This window comes from Ixodes scapularis, unplaced genomic scaffold (genome assembly GCF_016920785.2).
Source record: "Ixodes scapularis isolate PalLabHiFi unplaced genomic scaffold, ASM1692078v2 PGA_scaffold1__304_contigs__length_218370807, whole genome shotgun sequence".
In the NCBI taxonomy this organism is placed as follows: domain Eukaryota; kingdom Metazoa; phylum Arthropoda; class Arachnida; order Ixodida; family Ixodidae; genus Ixodes; species Ixodes scapularis.
This window is the reverse complement of record NW_024609846.1, coordinates 201,591,314-201,609,055: the sequence shown is the minus strand read 5'-3', so window position 1 is coordinate 201,609,055 and position 17,742 is coordinate 201,591,314. Positions and strand designations below refer to the sequence as shown.

General features: G+C 46.6%; 2 protein-coding genes across 4 annotated transcripts in view; both read right to left on the bottom strand.

Annotated features, from left to right (window-relative positions):
- Positions 1 to 578: 578 nt before the first annotated feature.
- LOC8034750 (WD repeat-containing protein WRAP73) lies at positions 579 to 10,688 on the bottom strand. Its single transcript, XM_029987009.4, has 13 exons — positions 10,488 to 10,688; positions 10,315 to 10,410; positions 7,947 to 8,003; positions 7,272 to 7,388; positions 7,021 to 7,197; positions 5,975 to 6,064; positions 5,746 to 5,880; positions 5,207 to 5,284; positions 5,064 to 5,130; positions 4,257 to 4,391; positions 3,285 to 3,368; positions 3,073 to 3,180; positions 579 to 771 (listed from the first exon to the last, which is right to left on the bottom strand). The coding sequence occupies exons 1-13, from the start codon at positions 10,554 to 10,556 to the stop codon at positions 677 to 679; spliced, it is 1,308 nt and encodes a 435-aa protein (XP_029842869.3). The 5' UTR covers positions 10,557 to 10,688; the 3' UTR covers positions 579 to 676.
- Positions 10,689 to 13,727: 3,039 nt separating this feature from the next.
- The window catches only part of LOC8034751 (ankyrin repeat domain-containing protein 13D), a 67,622-nt gene continuing 63,607 nt past the window's right edge, over positions 13,728 to 17,742 (bottom strand). The window contains exons 15-16 of one of the 3 annotated variants that reach the window (XM_029986986.4): positions 17,536 to 17,608; positions 13,728 to 17,445 (exon numbers count right to left, since the gene is read on the bottom strand). In XM_029986986.4, coding sequence (XP_029842846.1) covers positions 17,362 to 17,445; positions 17,536 to 17,608 — 157 coding nt within the window. In that variant the 3' untranslated portion in view covers positions 13,728 to 17,361. Of the gene's footprint in view, positions 17,609 to 17,742 lie in introns of all 3 variants that reach the window. The other 2 variants (XM_029986985.4, XR_003919584.4) reach the window with 2 other exon arrangements.

The following is a 17,742-nucleotide window of genomic DNA, read 5'->3' as shown; positions in this document are numbered from 1 at the left end:
AATTAGCCTCGAACCCAGTCGCGTGTCTAGGTGGCAGCACATATTCGCCAAGAGGTCCATTACCTGTCATAACCTTTCTTTAGCACACCTCCACCTGTTAAAATTGCACTAGAGAATGGGCAGGTAAGATTAATGCACAAATCAATTTGTTCTTTTCCACTAAATTAGGTATGAGGCAAATATATTGTTCGTGAACACTGCAGCTTGGGCTAGTTCGTTTTCCATCTACAACTTCCTATTGCATAAACGTCTCACAAAACAGGCACTCACTCGATTACAGACATAAAACATACAAAAGTATATTGGGTATGAGTGACATTGGTCAAAGACAAACATTTAAGCATTGGTTAAGAATGCAGTAGAAGCTTTCCCTCCAGCATGTGGGTGCTGACTTCCTCTCGGCTTTGCATGTGTGTACGCTTTAGTGTCAGAGGCAGAAAGCTCGCACTCGAGGTGGGGCGTCTGCCACATTCTTCACCTGTCGCCAGCCATACCATACTTCTCCGGCTCTACCACGCAAAGAATGTAGTCAAAACTTTTATGCAGTGGCACTCGACCATGCAGGGTTTGGTGAGACCATGTTTTTAATGGCATGCTATGGGTATGGGTCAAATACTTTAATACAAATGCAGACTCGCACAACAGTGAATGGATGATGCTAGGTGGACAGCTTTCTTCAAACTGGAGTGCACAGCACCGCCATTTCCTCGCTATGGATCACGAGGCAGCTCTTCTGTGGGTTCCACTGACACGACTTGACTGGAAATGATCCTAACGAAGAAAAATGTGCGAGTAAAGCTGGAGGAAAAGGTGCAAATTGTATCATACGAATCTACCACGGAGGACTTGGAGATGGATCATCAAGTAACTGGCTAAAGGGCGCGGAAAACAAGGGTGACATGCACTGGGGTTCTGCGCTCTTACTCTTCATTAATCTCAAGTTATCAAAGAGCTAACTGTTGTTTCGACATAAAAAAAACTGGCATAAAGTGGGAATTATTATGTCGAAGACCGCAATGGAGCTTTAGTCAATTTACTGTGGTGCTACAGGCATACATGCATCTATCACTTTTAGTGCGTGGATTCTTCTTTTTTTCTTCAGCAAAATGCCACTAATTTTGAGAGGTTCTTGGCACATACCTACACAAAAAGGAAATGACCATAAATTAGAACCAAACAGTTTTTGGCAATTCAACATGAAGAAAGTAGGTAAATGAAGAAGGGAAGTATTTTTGCGTTCCACTGTAAGATGAAAATCATCTTTCTTTTCGCACAAATCTAGTTTCTTCTTAAAATTCAAGATTTGAACTGTGGGAATTGCAAGGCACTTTCTGCTCTCTCTCTTTAAGTAAGTATTACGGTAGTGTTTCGAGTCACTATGAAGCCAGGTCACGTAATCAGGTTAAATTTCAAACTTTCCTGCCTTTTAACAAGAAACATTCTTTGGTTAGGTGTTCGGCATTTTGTGAAGCTGGATAAGATTGGCTAAAGGTTTGTTTGGGCTAGTTAGTGATCTGACATCTTGAGGTAAAAACAGTGCAACTGAACAAGGACGAAGAACAAGAACAGACGGGACTCGGCGCTGAGTCCCGTCTGTTCTTGTTCTTCATTGTTGTCCAGTTGCGCAGTTTTGAGTTTACCTCAAGATGCCTGGATAAAAGCGTGGCTGCGAGGCTGGACACTGATTGGTTGACGGGGAGGTTGTGGGACCGGGGGTGGAGCAGTGTTGCCGCGCTGCCACTTCGGTTTTTCCCTCGCCGAGCGGCGAAAATTCCCTTTTCTTTTCCCACAACACCATTTTGGTGACAGAAGTCGTTTTTAGGACACGCATGACGCCAAGTATATTTAAATGCAGCAACGCCTCGCTATGTTTTTGTTTTGTAGAAGTTTGCATCGCATAAATTACGAAATGTAGATGTTGACATTCGGCAAACTGGTCCCCCCCCCCCCCCCCCCCCCTTCTTTTCCGCAGTATACATTGGTTGAATGAACCCGGGGAACTAAATGAAGGCAAGAGGGCTATTAACTAAACTAAACTGAAATCGCCTGCTCGCTTTTGTGATGTGAAAGGAACCACACCCGCTGTGCGATCCATGATGTATCGCACTGACAGAGGACGTGTGTGCGTAGCTAGCGGCAAGGAAAGCGCGCGAAGCGGCAGTACTGTACCGGCAGGCTTGCAGCACTTACATGATGTAAGTCGTGATGAATTAGATTGGCTCTTCAAGACAGCAAACTGTCTGAGTAGCTAGTGCCACTCCCTTTCTCTAGTTCGATGTAGATAAGGAAATTACGAAATTTCGGGTTAGTTTCTTTATTCAAAAATATTTCCCACGTTTTACATGTGTTTAAATTCTGGTTTCCCTTTTTTCCTAGCTGTCATGCTTTTTCCCACAATGTAAGAAATTTCCCACGATTCGGCAACACTGGGGTGGAGTGAGGAGGAAAGGTAGGCGAGGTTTATCATTGTAAGTGCACACATGCCAGACTTTAAATTATCCGAAGAAGAGTGCTGTGAACGTAGCCGTCTGGCTGAACAGGCTAGACGTGCTGCTAAACAGTGATATAAACGTTTTGTGTTACTAGAACAGTTCACGTATGCAAAACAATTGCCTAGTAATTTGCCATACATTTTTCTACGCTTCTGGAAAACAAAAAATAATTTACAGCAAACAAATTTAGGTATTTACTACAAATTAAATGGAAAGTTATACCACCAGGCTCATGGAAAGATTGTACACCTCTGGCTTACCAGTTTCATGATACGTATGTACGAGACAATTTATTCCAGACGACACATTGTCTTAAAAGACGTGGTGAAAGGTAATAAATACCTGACGAGGCCATGCCACCCTTTCAACTACAGCGGCATAACAACACACGTAAAGAAAATTTAAACGCGCTGTGGAACAGACGGACACAAAACCAAAACCGAAGAGAGTTCAAAGCAATAGTTCAGAATAGACCCTAAAATGCTTATGCCAACCAGTCCCCAATAAAACCCCAATGCCAGGATTTGTGAACTTCCCGCTGGCGTCAATTGTTGAGGACGAGAAATTGGGGAAGACGTGCCTTTGAAGGGAACGTCCAATATAGTGCAGCTCGAAGGGGACCATAAGTGGAGGTGTTTGGACCCGGTGCAAATCGCGAGGCTGTCCGACAGATGGTCCCACGAGATCCCTGCACACAGATGTTATAGAGATGGAGTAAGACGCGAGTCCACATAACCAAGAACGCATCTACCACAGGTGCAAGGAGTGTTGATGTGGTGAACACATACTTACAGCTGACTGCATTGGAGTGGATCAAGACTGCAACAAGTGCCAAGTTCTTGACGTCGAGAACATAAACAACGCTCGGAAAAGTTGCTGTTAAAAAACAAAAAAAAGGCCCACAAAAGTGAGACAAAAATTAGCAAAACAGCGCAAGAAAGTATGTTTCACATATGTTTTTAAATTTTGGAGTACTTTAGTCAGTGACAGGTTAAAGGGATACCGAACCAAACATTTCACTGTCCATAACAAGTGGCGCACAATCTTTCTTCCACAAGCCAGCAGCCGCCGGTGTGCGCGAGCTCGCGCAACGAAATTGACGTCATAGTCCTCTATTATGCTTAAGATGACAGTGAAATGTATGGGCTCTGGGCCAAAGGAGAACAAAGACAGGCTTTTCATCTCCACAAGTGAAAGCTATGTGCTTGTTAGACCAGTTAATTGCCTACCTCTTACACCAGACCCCACTATGGAGATGAAAAGCCTGTCTTTATTCTCCTCTTCCCCGGAGCCCATACATTTCCCTGACATCTTAAGCGTGAACGGAGGAATATGACATTAATTTTGTTGCGTGTGCTTGCGCACACCAGCGGCTGCTGGCTCGTTGTTTGACCTTGAGCTTTTAGCCTGTCACTGATGATAGTCTGAATTTTTGGTTCGTGGTGGGCTGTGGACATTAGATTTGGCAAGTGTGAAGCTTACGAATTCTGCACATTTAAGATTGAGTATTCCGAACAAATAATGTATTTTACGAATGACTGGCAAGACTGCTACATATATAACAAACATCTCGCCTGCTAAAAAGATTGCTCCCACAACCATGAGACAAGTTCAGAGGCTAGGCAGGAGCATGGTAGGTAAATTGTTGTACGAACTACTTTATCTCGTACATAGTACTTCACAATTACCTTACAGTACCTACAATGTAATATGCCTTCTGTGGAGTATGCAGCACAAAATAAAACCAATAAAATCGAGACTTGCCACTTGTGCGTGCAATGTAGGCGCCGCTGGAGCTGATTTTGGCAAAAGTTGGTCTGCTCATTATTTGCAGACTTCCGGTACTAGTCTGGTCGGTGAGCTTTGACAGACGCACTGGCAACTCCGACAGCAACTTGTCTGAAAGGAGCATGCCAAATTAAATGCGAGTTTTAAAAAGTCACATTAAAAAATTGAGACATTTACAAATCTGTAATGCGAAATTAGAGTGCAGCTCTTGTAACGCCAAGCAATGGGCGTTTAAGGTACTTGAATAAATAAATAAATAAATATATTGATTTTGAGATATATTGTGATGGGAGGATATGCAGGAGGAGGAGGGGAGGACCCTCTCTTCCTCGTCCTGAGTACCCTCATCCTCCTCCATACCCTCTCCTTTCCCACACTTGTCCCGCTAAATTTAGCTGGAAAATTCATGCCACGTGACTGACACACCAATTCAGTTTCCCTGTTAAATATAGCGGGGAAAATGACGTCGCATGACTTCGTGTCGCGTCACCCATGAACAAATTAAGCTTTAGAGAGCAGCTCTTAGTCGCCCGTTTCCAGCTTGAGCGGCGTTGCCGTAACCGTGAGGTCATGTGACCCCCCCTGAGGTCACCCCCCCCCAAAGTCATGTTACACCCCCCCCCCCTCCTCCTAAGGTCATGCGACATCAGTTTTACCGCTATATTTAGCGGAGTTACGCCGACGGTGACGACGACGACGCTATACGCGGAGACAAGCGCTTAAGAGCTGCGCTCTAAAACGCCCAGAGTCACCAAAAGAAGGAAATTCCACGTCATTACTCACATTGGGCCTTCATACTGCTTGGCCTCTGATCCAGTTTCTGTTTTTGTTTTATCTCTCGGTGAACCGCCTGGATAAAATAAAATAAAGCTCGATAAAGTGATTTCGTGCAGGCCATACCAAACAAATGCAACGGGTGACCTTACAACAGAGTCGTCTGCCATGACGTCGGGCAAGCTGTGTTCCCATATTTGACTCCATGTGACCGTCTCCAGAAGTATCAACTGTCAAAAAAGTGGCAACAGCATTTCCATCTATCGACCAAATCTTTGTACGTAAAAACGAATGTACGAGAAACGGCAAGTTTTCATTACTTTTATTATTGTCGGATCGCACGACGTCGCGTCACACGGCGCAATGTAGCACAATGCCACGTGACATGGTCGTGCGACGTGGCACAATATCGTGTGGCAATGTGACGCATGCCTCGTGCCGCATGACGTGGTTACATTGCACTGCGATTTGACAGCCAATATTTAGACACAATGACGTTGATGATGCCGGTATATTGCGTGACACCACGACTTCGCATTGTGGGTCACGTAACATGTCACACGCACCACAGACTAACACAAAATCTGAGTTGGCTACCACAACAATGTAATTCCGCATTAATAAGATCAGAAAGGTTATTTCAGTCGGTGGCACGAGAAAAGTAGAACCAAGATAAAAACTCTCGAGTGACCTTGTCGTTGTGGTCTTCCAACAACACAATCTGTCCACAGCTGGACCAAGAAAATGACTTGATGCCGACCAGTTCGTCTTCGAGACTGTAAGAGGCGAGCTTGAGGCCTTCGCTGCTATACAGCAGCAGTCGGAACTGAAATTTGCAAAAGTCACACGGGCATTAACGCACAATGTTTAATCTCAATCTGCGGTCAACTCTACTAGCGAGTGATTTGCGGAAGACCTACAGCGACAGTTGGATTCTCCCAAACGCAGAAAATGTCAGCATTGGGAGCCCACGAAACCCCAGCCAAGTCCTCCGTGCCGACAACAAAATTCTGAAAGAAAGATAGCTTTTCTCTTAGTGCATTAGTTAGGCAGCTATGAAAGCTAATGTAAGCAAACAGTGTAGAAGTCAATCAGATAGTGGGCTCATTCAATTCACTTGCTACGCTTGTGCAGAACAATGCAGGGCAATGGGCTTCCGGTATTTGTTATAAGGTACGCTGCTCTCGTAAATCGAATAAAGCGGTGTGCACCAAATGTTGCTGGTGCAGGAGGTGTAGGTAAATTGAACGAGCCTAATATTACTGAGACAGTGAAAGAGAATATATTATATTGAAATTAAGTCGGAGAAGTAGAGTTTCCTGGCAAAGCGTTCATTTTGTTCCCAGAACCAGGAAAAAAAAAATGAACCTGAGAGAAAGTCCCAGTTACAAATGTAGAATGCGGAGAGCAAGTCGTCTGTTTCTTGCGCAGGAGTTGCGGCTACGTCAGAACAACATTGAGCTCTGATTGGCTTTGATTGAGAGGATAGTGGGTAGACCTCAATGCTAGATGCTTTGAGGTCTACCCACTACTTTTTTCAATCGGCCAGTAAGAGCTCGGCGTTCTGATATCATCGTGACCCTGTGCAAGAAGCAGGTGCATTTGCGCTCCGCATAGAACTAGATTGTGACTTTGAGGTGCTGGAGCAAAACCATATGTACAAGATGGTAGTCCGCTTGTAAACCAAGACATCATCTGTGTTGGACCCCAAAGGGTTATAGCGAATCTTCTCTAACTATGCCTCGAGTTTCCTTCAAAGAAAGCCAGCTTTCATTTTTAATTTGTCTTAATCTGTTTACGGGAGTTAATCCTTAGATCCTGATGTCCCTCGTGGTTGGTTGTGATCTGTTGCAGACACTGCATTGTTCGAACTGAAGCTAGGAGGGGCAATGGTGGTCACCATAAGTGAAGTACTCATTCTTGACACCAGCTTTGACCGGTCCTTACGTATAGAGGGCACACGTACCGTTGCGAGGCTCCATGTGTCGCAGGTGACGATGCTGACATAGTCTTTCGAGTCTCTTCGCTCGGCAACAGCAAGCAGTCTGCCATACGAACTAAACGAAAGGCAGGGTAAAGGTAGTTTGGCATGCTCCAGGTAATGCACCGATTTGTCAATGAGAGACCATATAGTTATGCGAATCTGGAAGGGTAAAATGGTTCCAACGTAAGAATGCAGGACGGCCCAAATTTCCTAGACTGAGGCGGCATTTTCACCTGGAAGTCTGCAACCGTCAAAATGTGGCGACTGTCTGGGCTCCAGTAGGCTCCGGTAATCCCAAAAGGCCCTTCGGAGATCTTGCATTTCCACTGCGGATCTTCCAGTGACCAAACCTGCCAGTCGTTAGGGCAGGGCAGTCAATACATGCCTCGCACGTGATGTCATGGCATCGTACCAGCCGCCGTTTCTCCGTCTCGTGCTCCTGTGCCCGTAGCATACATTTGGCACCATCAAATTTGCTCTTCTCGGCAAGCTTTGCCAAGAACCAATTCGATGGTGCCAAACGTATGTTGCAGAAGGTACAGGTGCAGGAGCATGGTGCGGTGCAATGGCGGCTAATATGACATCAATGCAAGCCATGTATTACCAATAAATAAATGGGTGCACGTCATAGCAATATAATAAAATTATAGGAGAATTAGAACCAGTTATATGACCACCACAATATAAATTTATTTAAAAAGTAAGATCATCTGCGGGATATATAAACAAAAACAGTAAACGAACCGGAGCTTTCTAATGCTCAGACCAATCGACTGCCGAGATCATCATTGCAGTCAATATGCTGGAATTTTGGCAGACTTCATACTAACTGCTGGATTTGTCTTGTTTTCATGAATAAATTCAGTCCCTGTTTTCTTTAGAGGGATGAGGTACCACACTGAACCTACCTGAAGGAACTTGCGTTTCAACGACACGCACATCAGCAAGATGGAATCTGGGGACCACTGAAAAAGCAAACTTTTGGTAAAGGACAATCGACCCTCTTGATGGCGGGATCCGGCCAACTCGTCGAAAGCCGACTGGTCAATGACCAACACGTAAATGGTCTATTCGTCGAAGGGCAACTAGTCGCAAGGGGCAATCTGTTGAAGGGCAATTCAACAAACAAGTCGAATGACGGTTCGAGGTAAAGTTTCGTGGTTTCTCACCTTTTTTACTTAAATTTTTATCTGTGTCTGGACTAAGCACAGCGCCCTTGTTAAATTACAAAACAAAGAAAAAAAAATCACAGGAGGGCAAAGACAAGAAAGAACGTTGAGACAAGTTAAAAAATGCGTTGTCTCAGGATTGTCCTTTTGTTCATTTTCTTTCTTACTTTTTGTAATGAGCCGCTGCAGACTCGCTGTGAAGCGGCGTGAACGGGTGGGCCAGGTGGGTTAACACGCGCCCCGGTGATACGCACGACGTAGTGAAGTTGTTATCTTTGACAAGAAAAAGCACACTGGAGGTCAATTCATGCGGTGATTTTTACGGATAACTATATAGCGCAGTATTTGCTTTAAAATACAAGTAAAGCTATACGAACGATGTTATGCACGTCGACAGGAAATGGCTATACGCACGACGCGAAACGTTTTGGGTCTCGTATAAAACGGATTGTCAAAACGAGCTTCTCGAGCTGTAACGTAGCTTAGTGGGAAGGTGTCAGCTTCATACGCAGCAGACCCAGATTCAATTCAGAGTGTAGGCACTTTCTTTTTAGGGAATAGCAGGGTTTGGGCTGTCGGCTGGACGCCGCAAAGCAACATGTTTGGAGGGCGTTAAGTGGGTGAATAGTTTTGTAATGAGCAGCCAAAGCCTGTCGCTGCAAAGCGGCATGATCGCAGGTGGGGGGGGTGGGTTAACACGCTTCCCACTGATACACAGGCCGTCCGAAAAGGGTGACCCAAACGGAATGAGCTCTCCGCGTCGTGCGTACAGCCATTTCCGGTCGAGTCGCACGACGTCATGTGTATAGCTTTGCTCTTAAAAATTCTGTAAAAAAATATTACATATTTTGGCATTAAAAAAGTGGCAACCAGTTAGCCTCTGCAACGAGTTTTCCTTCGACGAGTTTCTCTACGATGAATTGGACTATTCGACGAATGGGCTCGACGGCCTGTTCTGAACGTTGGACCACAATCTTCTTGAAGGTCACGCGTTGAATAACCGATTCACACGACAGATCGAATTGCAATTTTCGTCCGCGGACCGTGTATCACGTGACCGCCGCGCCTCGTCCGCGGCCACGAGGACTGATAAAGTTGAGCGCCTTTTCACTTGCGGAATTTTGGCGGGAGAATGACTTGAAAAGCGTTCAGTCTGGCAATAGTAAAATGTTGCCTTTTTTGGGTGGGGCGATTAAAACAAAAATGGTGCATCATTGTGTTTTGTGCATTCATTGGTTCATTTTGTCTCGCGATTCTTGGTTCCACGCGGGAAAGAAACTGCAGAAACTTTGCCCAGCTGACGCGACGCAGGTTCCGGTACTCCTCCGGGTCTATGTCAAGAAGCTTCCATCAAAATCTCGTCTAGCACACTGCACTAATTCCTTGTACATCCAATCAGTCTTTCACTGAGCAAGACCTTTCTTGTGGCTGTGGTGTACTTCACTGTTGTGAGCGAGCACAGAGTGCGTGAAGGTATCTCCAAACGCCCCTCCGCGAGCCTGGAACATTGTCGCTTCAACGCCGAAGCCTTCTTGAGCAGGACCATGCCTGTGTCACTGTCAGAATGTCGTGCCAAGCTAGTGGCGCTTCACGCAAAGCCTATCACGGTGTTCTCTCTTGCTCTGTACGCAGGGCGTACGATTCTTCATCGCAGTAGCAAACGTCGATTTCTCTCTTGGAGAACGGTGCCACAGTGCGATGTTCGAGTTTCGCATCACTGTAGGGAGGCGAACAAGTTAGGTTCGTCCGCGCTGGCGTCTGCTCGTCGTCTCCCTCGTGTGGATGAGCCGGAAGGCACTCGCTTGATCGAATGGCGTTTTAGCAAACGCCGACTTTTCATCGAATGACACTTTAGCCAGCTTTAGCGAATAGTCGGCCGCCGTGAAGCGGGGTTTAGGGGTGGGTGGGGGGGGGGGGGGGGGGGGGGAAGGGGGGGGGGGGGGGCTTGACACGAGCCCCCATTATTCGCTAATGTGATATGTAGTGATCTGGACCTGGATGAGCCTGGAAGACGGACGAACCGCGGACATGTCGTCACGTGATCAATCCGTCCGCGGATCAGTCCGTCGTCTGAATCGGCTGGGGCGGACGTGTACTTCGTTCTTACCTCGACGCGGTCAACGTTCTCGGCATTGGAAAACGCCGTTACCTCTTGAAACGGGCTCGGGTTGTAGACGATAACTTTAGAGGCGTAAGGCACTGCCTGAAAAAAAGAACGCACTCAGATCGACAGCGCGCTCGTTGTAGCGGCTAGGGGCTAGGGTCCGCGGGCGCACTTACCAAGAATCGTCCATCTGGCGAAAACTTGCTGTGCAAATAGTAACTTTTGAATACGCGCGAGAAACTCATAGTTCGGTGAACTCCCGCGTGCCTAACGCATGACAGGTGAACTGGTTAGGCGTGGGTAAGAAAGATCGCAAAAACGAGGAACAAGCGGCTCCAAGCCCGCCCTGTCGATCACGTCGATCATTCGCGTTTGCCGCCGCCGGAAAGATGGATGGATGGATGGATGATAATGGCTATGCCCTTTTTAATGAGCGGTAGCATGCGCCACCTAGCCTAAAAAAATTTTTTTTTGACATCCAATTTTTTTTTTTTTTTTTACATCCCTGTAATTATTACTGGGCCGGGGAAAGGAGCCACCAGGCTGACCTTTGGGGGATCGGGCAAATACAAAATTAAAAATAAAAAATAAATAAAACACATTTACAAATTTGTATTTTTCTTGGCAATGCAGTGGAAAGGTACAGGCACGCGTTCCCTCTCCCATTTTTAGCGCTGAATAAAGCTGTGCCGCGCGGGCTCTCCTCTCCCCGGAAATGCCAAGAAAAGTTGTCGCAGAGTGTAGAACGCAGCTCTTGAGGAGGAGGGGGGGGGGGAGGGTATGGAGGGAAGGATATGCCCCTCCTAAGCTTCCATACCCTCCCCCTCTCCTCCCATTTGGCGGGAAATTTTCGCAAAATTTCCCGCCAAATCTAACGTTACTCGCATTATGCAAAATCCCAATTTGGCAGTATCCAGTTGCTGCACATAATGTTGGATCGTTTTAGAAACTTTCAACGCACTCCATTAGGGTCATAGCAGAGAGGGTAAAAGAGAAAAAAATGCACTCCCCCTCTCACCCCGCGTGTCGTCCGCTCCGCCGAGTGGGCTGTAGCTAGCGTCCGGCTGGCGTGCAAACTCTGTTTAAAATCGCGTCATTTTGGAACTTTCAAGCGCAGATGCGCGGATTTTGGTATGCCAGTTATCGTGTAATACTATGCTAGATAAAAAGACTCACAGGGTCCAATTGCGCTGTTACCTGCGTGCAAATAAAAAACAAAAATAGGGAAAACTGTCAGATTGGCCGGTCTCTTTGGCGAAAAGAAAAACCGGTTGCTGTACCTTTTTTACTATACAAAAGTTTGTAATGGTGTAGGCCTTTAGCGACCATGAGTGGAAGTCTGAAATAATAAATGAAACATGCTCTCCTGCCGCAATACAAGCAGTAGTTGAGGGTAGTACTGCCGGCTGACTCAACTGCTATTTAAAGGGATACTACAATGAAATTTCGGCGCTCATTTTTTGGTCTATATGTGTTCAAAAAAGCAGCATCACATCGAACATACCAATATCTTGTTAAAAAAGTCATGAAAAGGAATTTTAAAACGAATTAAACCATTAGCAAAGAGCACCTGGTGGATGTCGCTAACGCCTCACTTGCAAAGCCCGTCTAGGAACCTTGACAGCTAGTGACGGAGGTTGTCTCGCCTCCGGCCACGACGAGAGAAGAGGGGCAGGAGGAACTCCCCTCTTCCCGAGAATGCCTTTTGTGTGTCGCAGAAGTCGCTATTGTCCCCCTACAAGATTACAGAAGATTATCCCGTCACTCAAAATTCGTACAAAAGCAGCCGCTTCGGTGGCTGGAACGACTAGGCCGTCTTCTCGAAGTCAGCCTTGCCGTAGCTTTGCTCGTCCTGAGACGACCTACGTCACGATTGCGTTGGATGTCAGGTGGTCTCCGCTGGGCCTTCTCTGAGCGCTTGCCAGAGTGGGCCGTTTATAACGAAAAATACAGCCACCACGCTCAAAATACAAAGTGCGATTGTCATTTACGGATATTGTGGATCATATTCAACCTATTTTTGAACACGACGGGAATATTTCAAATTTCGTTGAAGTATCCCTTTAAGTAACAGAAAAAAGATATGCTAGTTGATCATTTAGCAAAATAGAACAACAGAGAGCTATAGGCTGATTTTGGAGTAGCCACAACTATTCTAAGAACGCGAACCACTTCACAACGGCAGCCACGAGCGAGAGTTCGATGTTCGGTAGAGCCCACCGATACAGCCCAAAGATGGAGAACGGCAACCTCCCGGTTTGTCGTCTGCTAGCGGAGTCGGGCGCGTGCCCTCTCTCTCGTTTTACCCCGCTGAACTTCCCGGATGTGTGGAGAGGGCGCTGCGGTCGAACAAAATGGTGCCGCCCAGAGAGCACTAAATGGAATGGTCTATAACTGGTGGCAGTTGACATGGCATCCACAACGCCAACCCCTCCCCCCCGCCTTTCCCAGTTTATTGCACAAAGCACAAGTTGGATCAAGGCAAAACACGGCACTCAAAATGTTAAAAACATCATTTAGAAAGTACAAGAGACGGCTAGAATTGTACTTGTTCAATGATATGTTAATCCTCAAGAAACTGAAAAGTGATATGTTGCTACTTTCATCATTTCAAAAAAAGTAATGTAGAGCACAAGTTCATCGGCTATTTGCACGGAGGTTGCGGTGACGTCAGGACCCCGGGCTCAGATTGGATGGACAGGGGGTAGAGCTTGAGGCAGCTAGCATTGCGGTCTACCCACCATTTTTCCAACCGGAGCCAATCGGAGTTCGGCAGTCCGACGTCACCGCAACCGCCGTGCAAGAAGCAGACGAACTTGCGCTCCACATAAAATTTGATTTTTAGGAAGTAGTTGTTTAAAACGTTTTATTTAGGTATAGGAGGGTACGATGCGGCCAGTTGCATGCCTTGCCGCAAAGGGGAAGGGGAGGGGGCGGAGGGGAAGAGGAGGAAGAACTATACGAGGCCAGCCAGCCGTTCTGATGTAAGCCAACAGCGAGTCGAAAACAAGCTTCCTTTTTTTTAGAAAGTAACACGTTACATGTAAACTACCAGAAAAGTAACAAGGATATAGTAGTGTGTTACTGCCCAAGACATTCTTGTTCTATCTACTGGCTTATTTCAAATTAAAAATCAACAACAACAAAACCTAGTATGCCATGAAATGCACAGCACAGTGAAAAATGCCCCTTTGTTCAGGCGACTACTTTGAAAACGCTGGTTCTGAGTAGTCTCGTGCAAAGCTTCCAAGGCCACTGCTTTCAATTTCTAGCCTTTCCTGTGGTCAATCGAAGTAATGTGTGGATGTCCAACCTTTGCCTGCTGTATACTGCAACGGGCAGGAAATCACATCCACATTATTCACCGAGGCATTCGAGGCCAATCACATCAGCCAAATAAACATACACGCAGGGAGTGTGGTCGGAATCTGCATTTATTTGTATTTGTACAATATATGCAGGAAGATATAAAGCGGATATAAATTTGGCCTGACAGCATCGGCCAATGACCAACAAAACCAAACAAAGCCTGTGCCATTCATTTCTTACGGCTGTACGGGATTGACTCGGACAGGTCGATACACTTGGCAACACTTCCTCTGCATTTACATCATAGAGTCATACCTGCTCACGACAAAAGGTGGACAATGCACACAGGGTCAAGAAAAGAATCCTAGAAGAGTTGTGCGAAGGGTACCGAGCATGCTAATAAATATTATATAAATACTCTCAACAAAAAACTAACAACAAATTGAGAACCAAACTCTCCAGACATGAATCAGATACCCTGAAAAGCGTACACCTGTGCCCTTCTACTTATCCAAAGCATATGCATGGAAGGTGAAAGTATATAATTGCTGTTTTAATCCAACTAAAACGAGCATAGATCGACTAGGCCACTGCTCCAGTGAAACATAGTCAAAGATGTACAAAAGCCGTAGTCTGTTTTCATCCCGTCAGTTCGGGGCATCTCCTCACAGGAGACTCACAAACTGTTTTTTTTTTTTTACTACCACAACCATGCTATTGTATAAGAACCAAAACAGTGCTACAATTCCTTGATCCAAGTTGACCGAGTCATCACATCTGCTTAGGAATTGCCACAGCATTCATCTCAATGGTTGGTGACCAAATGCAGTTATGGCTGGAATAGATTAACCAACTCTTGCAAACAACGAAACTGGCAATGTTACTGCCAGGTTCTCAAGGTGACCCCCTGTCCCTGGAAGTGCACTGGGCATTGTCGCAACAGACGTTCCTGTCAAGTGCACTGTTCAGAAACAAAAGGCAGATGACCACAACCAAGAAACCAAGCAAGCAGGGTAGCTGAAGTAGTGATTCATTCTCCACTTAGTCACAATATTGCTCTGCACTGCCCGACAGGATTAATAGAAAAACGTGGATAATAGAATCGCAGCATCTTGACAAAGGGGCTGTTACAAGTTACTTTGGTCCAACCTTTGCGGCAAGCTTTGTCACATATACAGACAGATGAGAAAAGGCAACTTCTGCACAACAATGATCAGGCGATTAGAATTGAATGTCGTCATGTTCACGTCAAGGACGAGAGTAGAAAAGAGACTTAGACTTCGCAGTATAAGTGCAAGCATAGAGCAGTACATCATTAAATTCGCTATCATATAGCAGGGTTAGCAGGGTTGATGGTACTTGCAGAGTTGACATGCAGTAATGGAGTCTGGTTTCATCCACCAACATGGCGGTTGTGTAAACAGCATCTGTCTGAATCTGTCCAATTTTGAAGGCTTACACAACGGTGGCCTCGAGCCTAGGTACAATAATTTGTTACTATATGCTTCTCGCATTAGCTGAACTATGCCAGCACCTAAATTTTTAACATCTCTCAACTCTTGCATGAAATTCCCACAGATTCCCCTAGTCACAATTTAGCCAGTCTTCAATGGCACTAGGTATATAGAAATGCATCACTGCAAACCAACACGATCTTGCTACGGGCACTTTGCAGGGTCGAGACTCTCCTTTCCAGGTACACAAGGTAAAACAATCCAACGGGGTACCACTCCAGGTCATTTGGTAATGGGTGTTTGAAAGCGCACTGCTGCTACCACAGTGTCCATAAAAAAGAAGTTGCACACAGATTCTCATTGCTTAAAGACCGACGACCCCCCCCCCCAGTTCGCACTTTCCACTTCTCCCTCGCTTCCTTCCCTCCCCGATTCTTCCCTGCCCACCGTTGCCTGTTGCCTCCTCCCCCATGGTGAGCAGGATATTCTGCCTTGCAGACTCTCGAGTCTGGTTGTCGGCCTTTAGGGAGCAAAAAGGGGTCAGACTTTTTTCAGCTTTATTTTGTTTATTCATCTATTGTGTTGAAATTGAGTACTATACCGATGCATTTCTCAAAGGTGATTTCAATGAGCAATTAGTTTTCATAGTGCTGTACTTCCGACTTATCAATAAATTTGCAATTTTAATTAGCTCTGGGTGTAGTGATTCGTCAGAATATATCAGAATTTTTTAAATATTTGCATTCAAGAAGACATTCTTTGTGCGGCGAGGCTATTCTTGTTTGCTTTTTGTTATACAATAATCTCATTCCATTAGTCTGAAAAATATAACTCGCCATTTTGTGCAACTTGGTCATAAATGTCTTTACCAATATAAATAAATTATAGGCTTAAAATAGCATCACCGCACAAAGCTTGTCTTGGTAATAGCAAATCCATACAAGTTAATCCTATTTTGTGAAGAATTATATGCTAAAGACCTTTAAGGAGGACCTAATTAAAATTCCAAATTCATAGATAATTCAGGATATAGTACCGCTATAAGAAAACTAAGTGGACATTTGAAAGTGCCACTGAAAAATATACCAGCAAACCCTATTTCAAGATGATGGGTGAATAAACAACAAAAAAAGTTAAAGCACCTCAGCCCCCTTAACCTCTCACGACAAACCCGCCAGGGCTACAAAGGACCAACTTCATTCGCGCAAAGCGCATAAGCAGCAGCACAGTTTAATCGGCACGCATCTCGTTAACACCCAAGTCATACAATGCTCGGATTCGAAGCCTCCTCCACTCCCTTTTGGGACGAAATGCCTCTTTGCACGCTCGCAGTTTCCAGACAAAGAGAAAGAAGCGACACGAAGTCGCCGAAAAACAACTAAAAAAACGCGATTGCCGAGGTCGTGTAACGATATGCCACCATCTACCTGCAATCAACAAGATACACACAGCCGCATCATCGTCGCTCGAAAAGGAAGGGCGCGCGCAAGCGTTAAAAAAAAAAAAAAGGTCTGCCAAGTATGATTTAACGGTGGCTCCAGAAAGTTGAGTCGGAACTCCGACGTGGCGAGAAGGGATCCAGGGACGAAGCGCTCCGAAACCCCGAGGAATTCGGCTGTGCAGCGTCTCGAACTTGACCGGCCAAAGTTCAGAGTTGTTTGTGACTTTCGAGACGGAGTAAAGAAATGCCTCGACCCAACGTGGCGTCGGCGCTGCCACAACCCACTTTCGCGTGCAGTTTTAAGTCTCGTCGTCCGTTGCCGTTGCTGCGGTCGGCAGTCCCGGCAAACGAAGGCGACGGCGTGGTGCCCACAAGGCATCTCCGGTCGGTGCGTTTGGCGTCCCATTTCGCTCGTGCGTCCAAAGTGGTCCCGGCAACAAATGACGTCGCGAAAGCCGGAGCGTTGCGACGTCGAATGTCACGATTATCGGCTGCCACAGCTTTGGTGGACTGTCAAGCTGCAGGGCAACCTGCGGGGCAACGGGCTTTTGCTGCATCCACCCCGCTGTCGTGCCATCATTAAGATCGCAGCACGCAACAACACAGCATCTCCGCGACGTCGTCGGGCGGAAATCGAGAGACCACTTTTGAACGCACGGTAAGCGCCTCGGTCGGAAACGCGCTCCAGGGCCCGCGGCAGCGGGGTTCGACGACCCGGTCCGTCGAAGAGACGCGCGCAAGGGGGCTGCGGCAGCACCGGGAGCGAGAATTTCCCAAAAAATGTTGCGTCTACGACCGCCGGGCTCGTCTTCCTCTTTGTGCTTCGACGCTCCTGCGGGGCCCCCGCTACTTTTCCGTCATAGAGAGCCTGAGGATGCGCTCCATGGTGTCCTCCTCTTCCTGGCGCCGCCGGTCCTCTTCCTCCTTGGCCTGCTGGGAAAGACGCAGCGCAACCTCCAGATCCTCCTCGCCCCCGTTCCCTGTGGCGGCCTTGGCCGCGGGCGGCGCGTAGTCCCTCGCCGCCTTCCCGCCGGCCACCTCCTCCGCGCTGCCGCACGAACGCTGGTAGCTCGCGATGCTCTCCTGGATGGCCCTGCAACGTAACCAAAGACGGTTTTGGTGGACGGCGCCAAACGACGAGCGCGACCAATAAGAAATTCTGTAAATTCGACGGTAACGTATATTTGGCCAAACAAAGGGACGACAGCCAGAAGCCTCTTAGAGAAA

What these genes read in the sequence shown, in the direction of transcription:
- LOC8034750 (XM_029987009.4), bottom strand. Translation starts at nt 10,556, where the DNA reads ATGAGTTTCTCGCGCGTATTCAAAAGTTACTATTTGCACAGCAAGTTT. An exon ending in TGGAAGACCACAACGACAAG is followed by an intron (nt 5,285 to 5,745) that starts GTCACTCGAGAG and finishes CTTTTTTGACAG; the next exon opens with TTGATACTTCTGGAGACGGT. An exon ending in AAGCAGTATGAAGGCCCAAT is followed by an intron (nt 4,392 to 5,063) that starts GTGAGTAATGAC and finishes TGCTCCTTTCAG; the next exon opens with ACAAGTTGCTGTCGGAGTTG.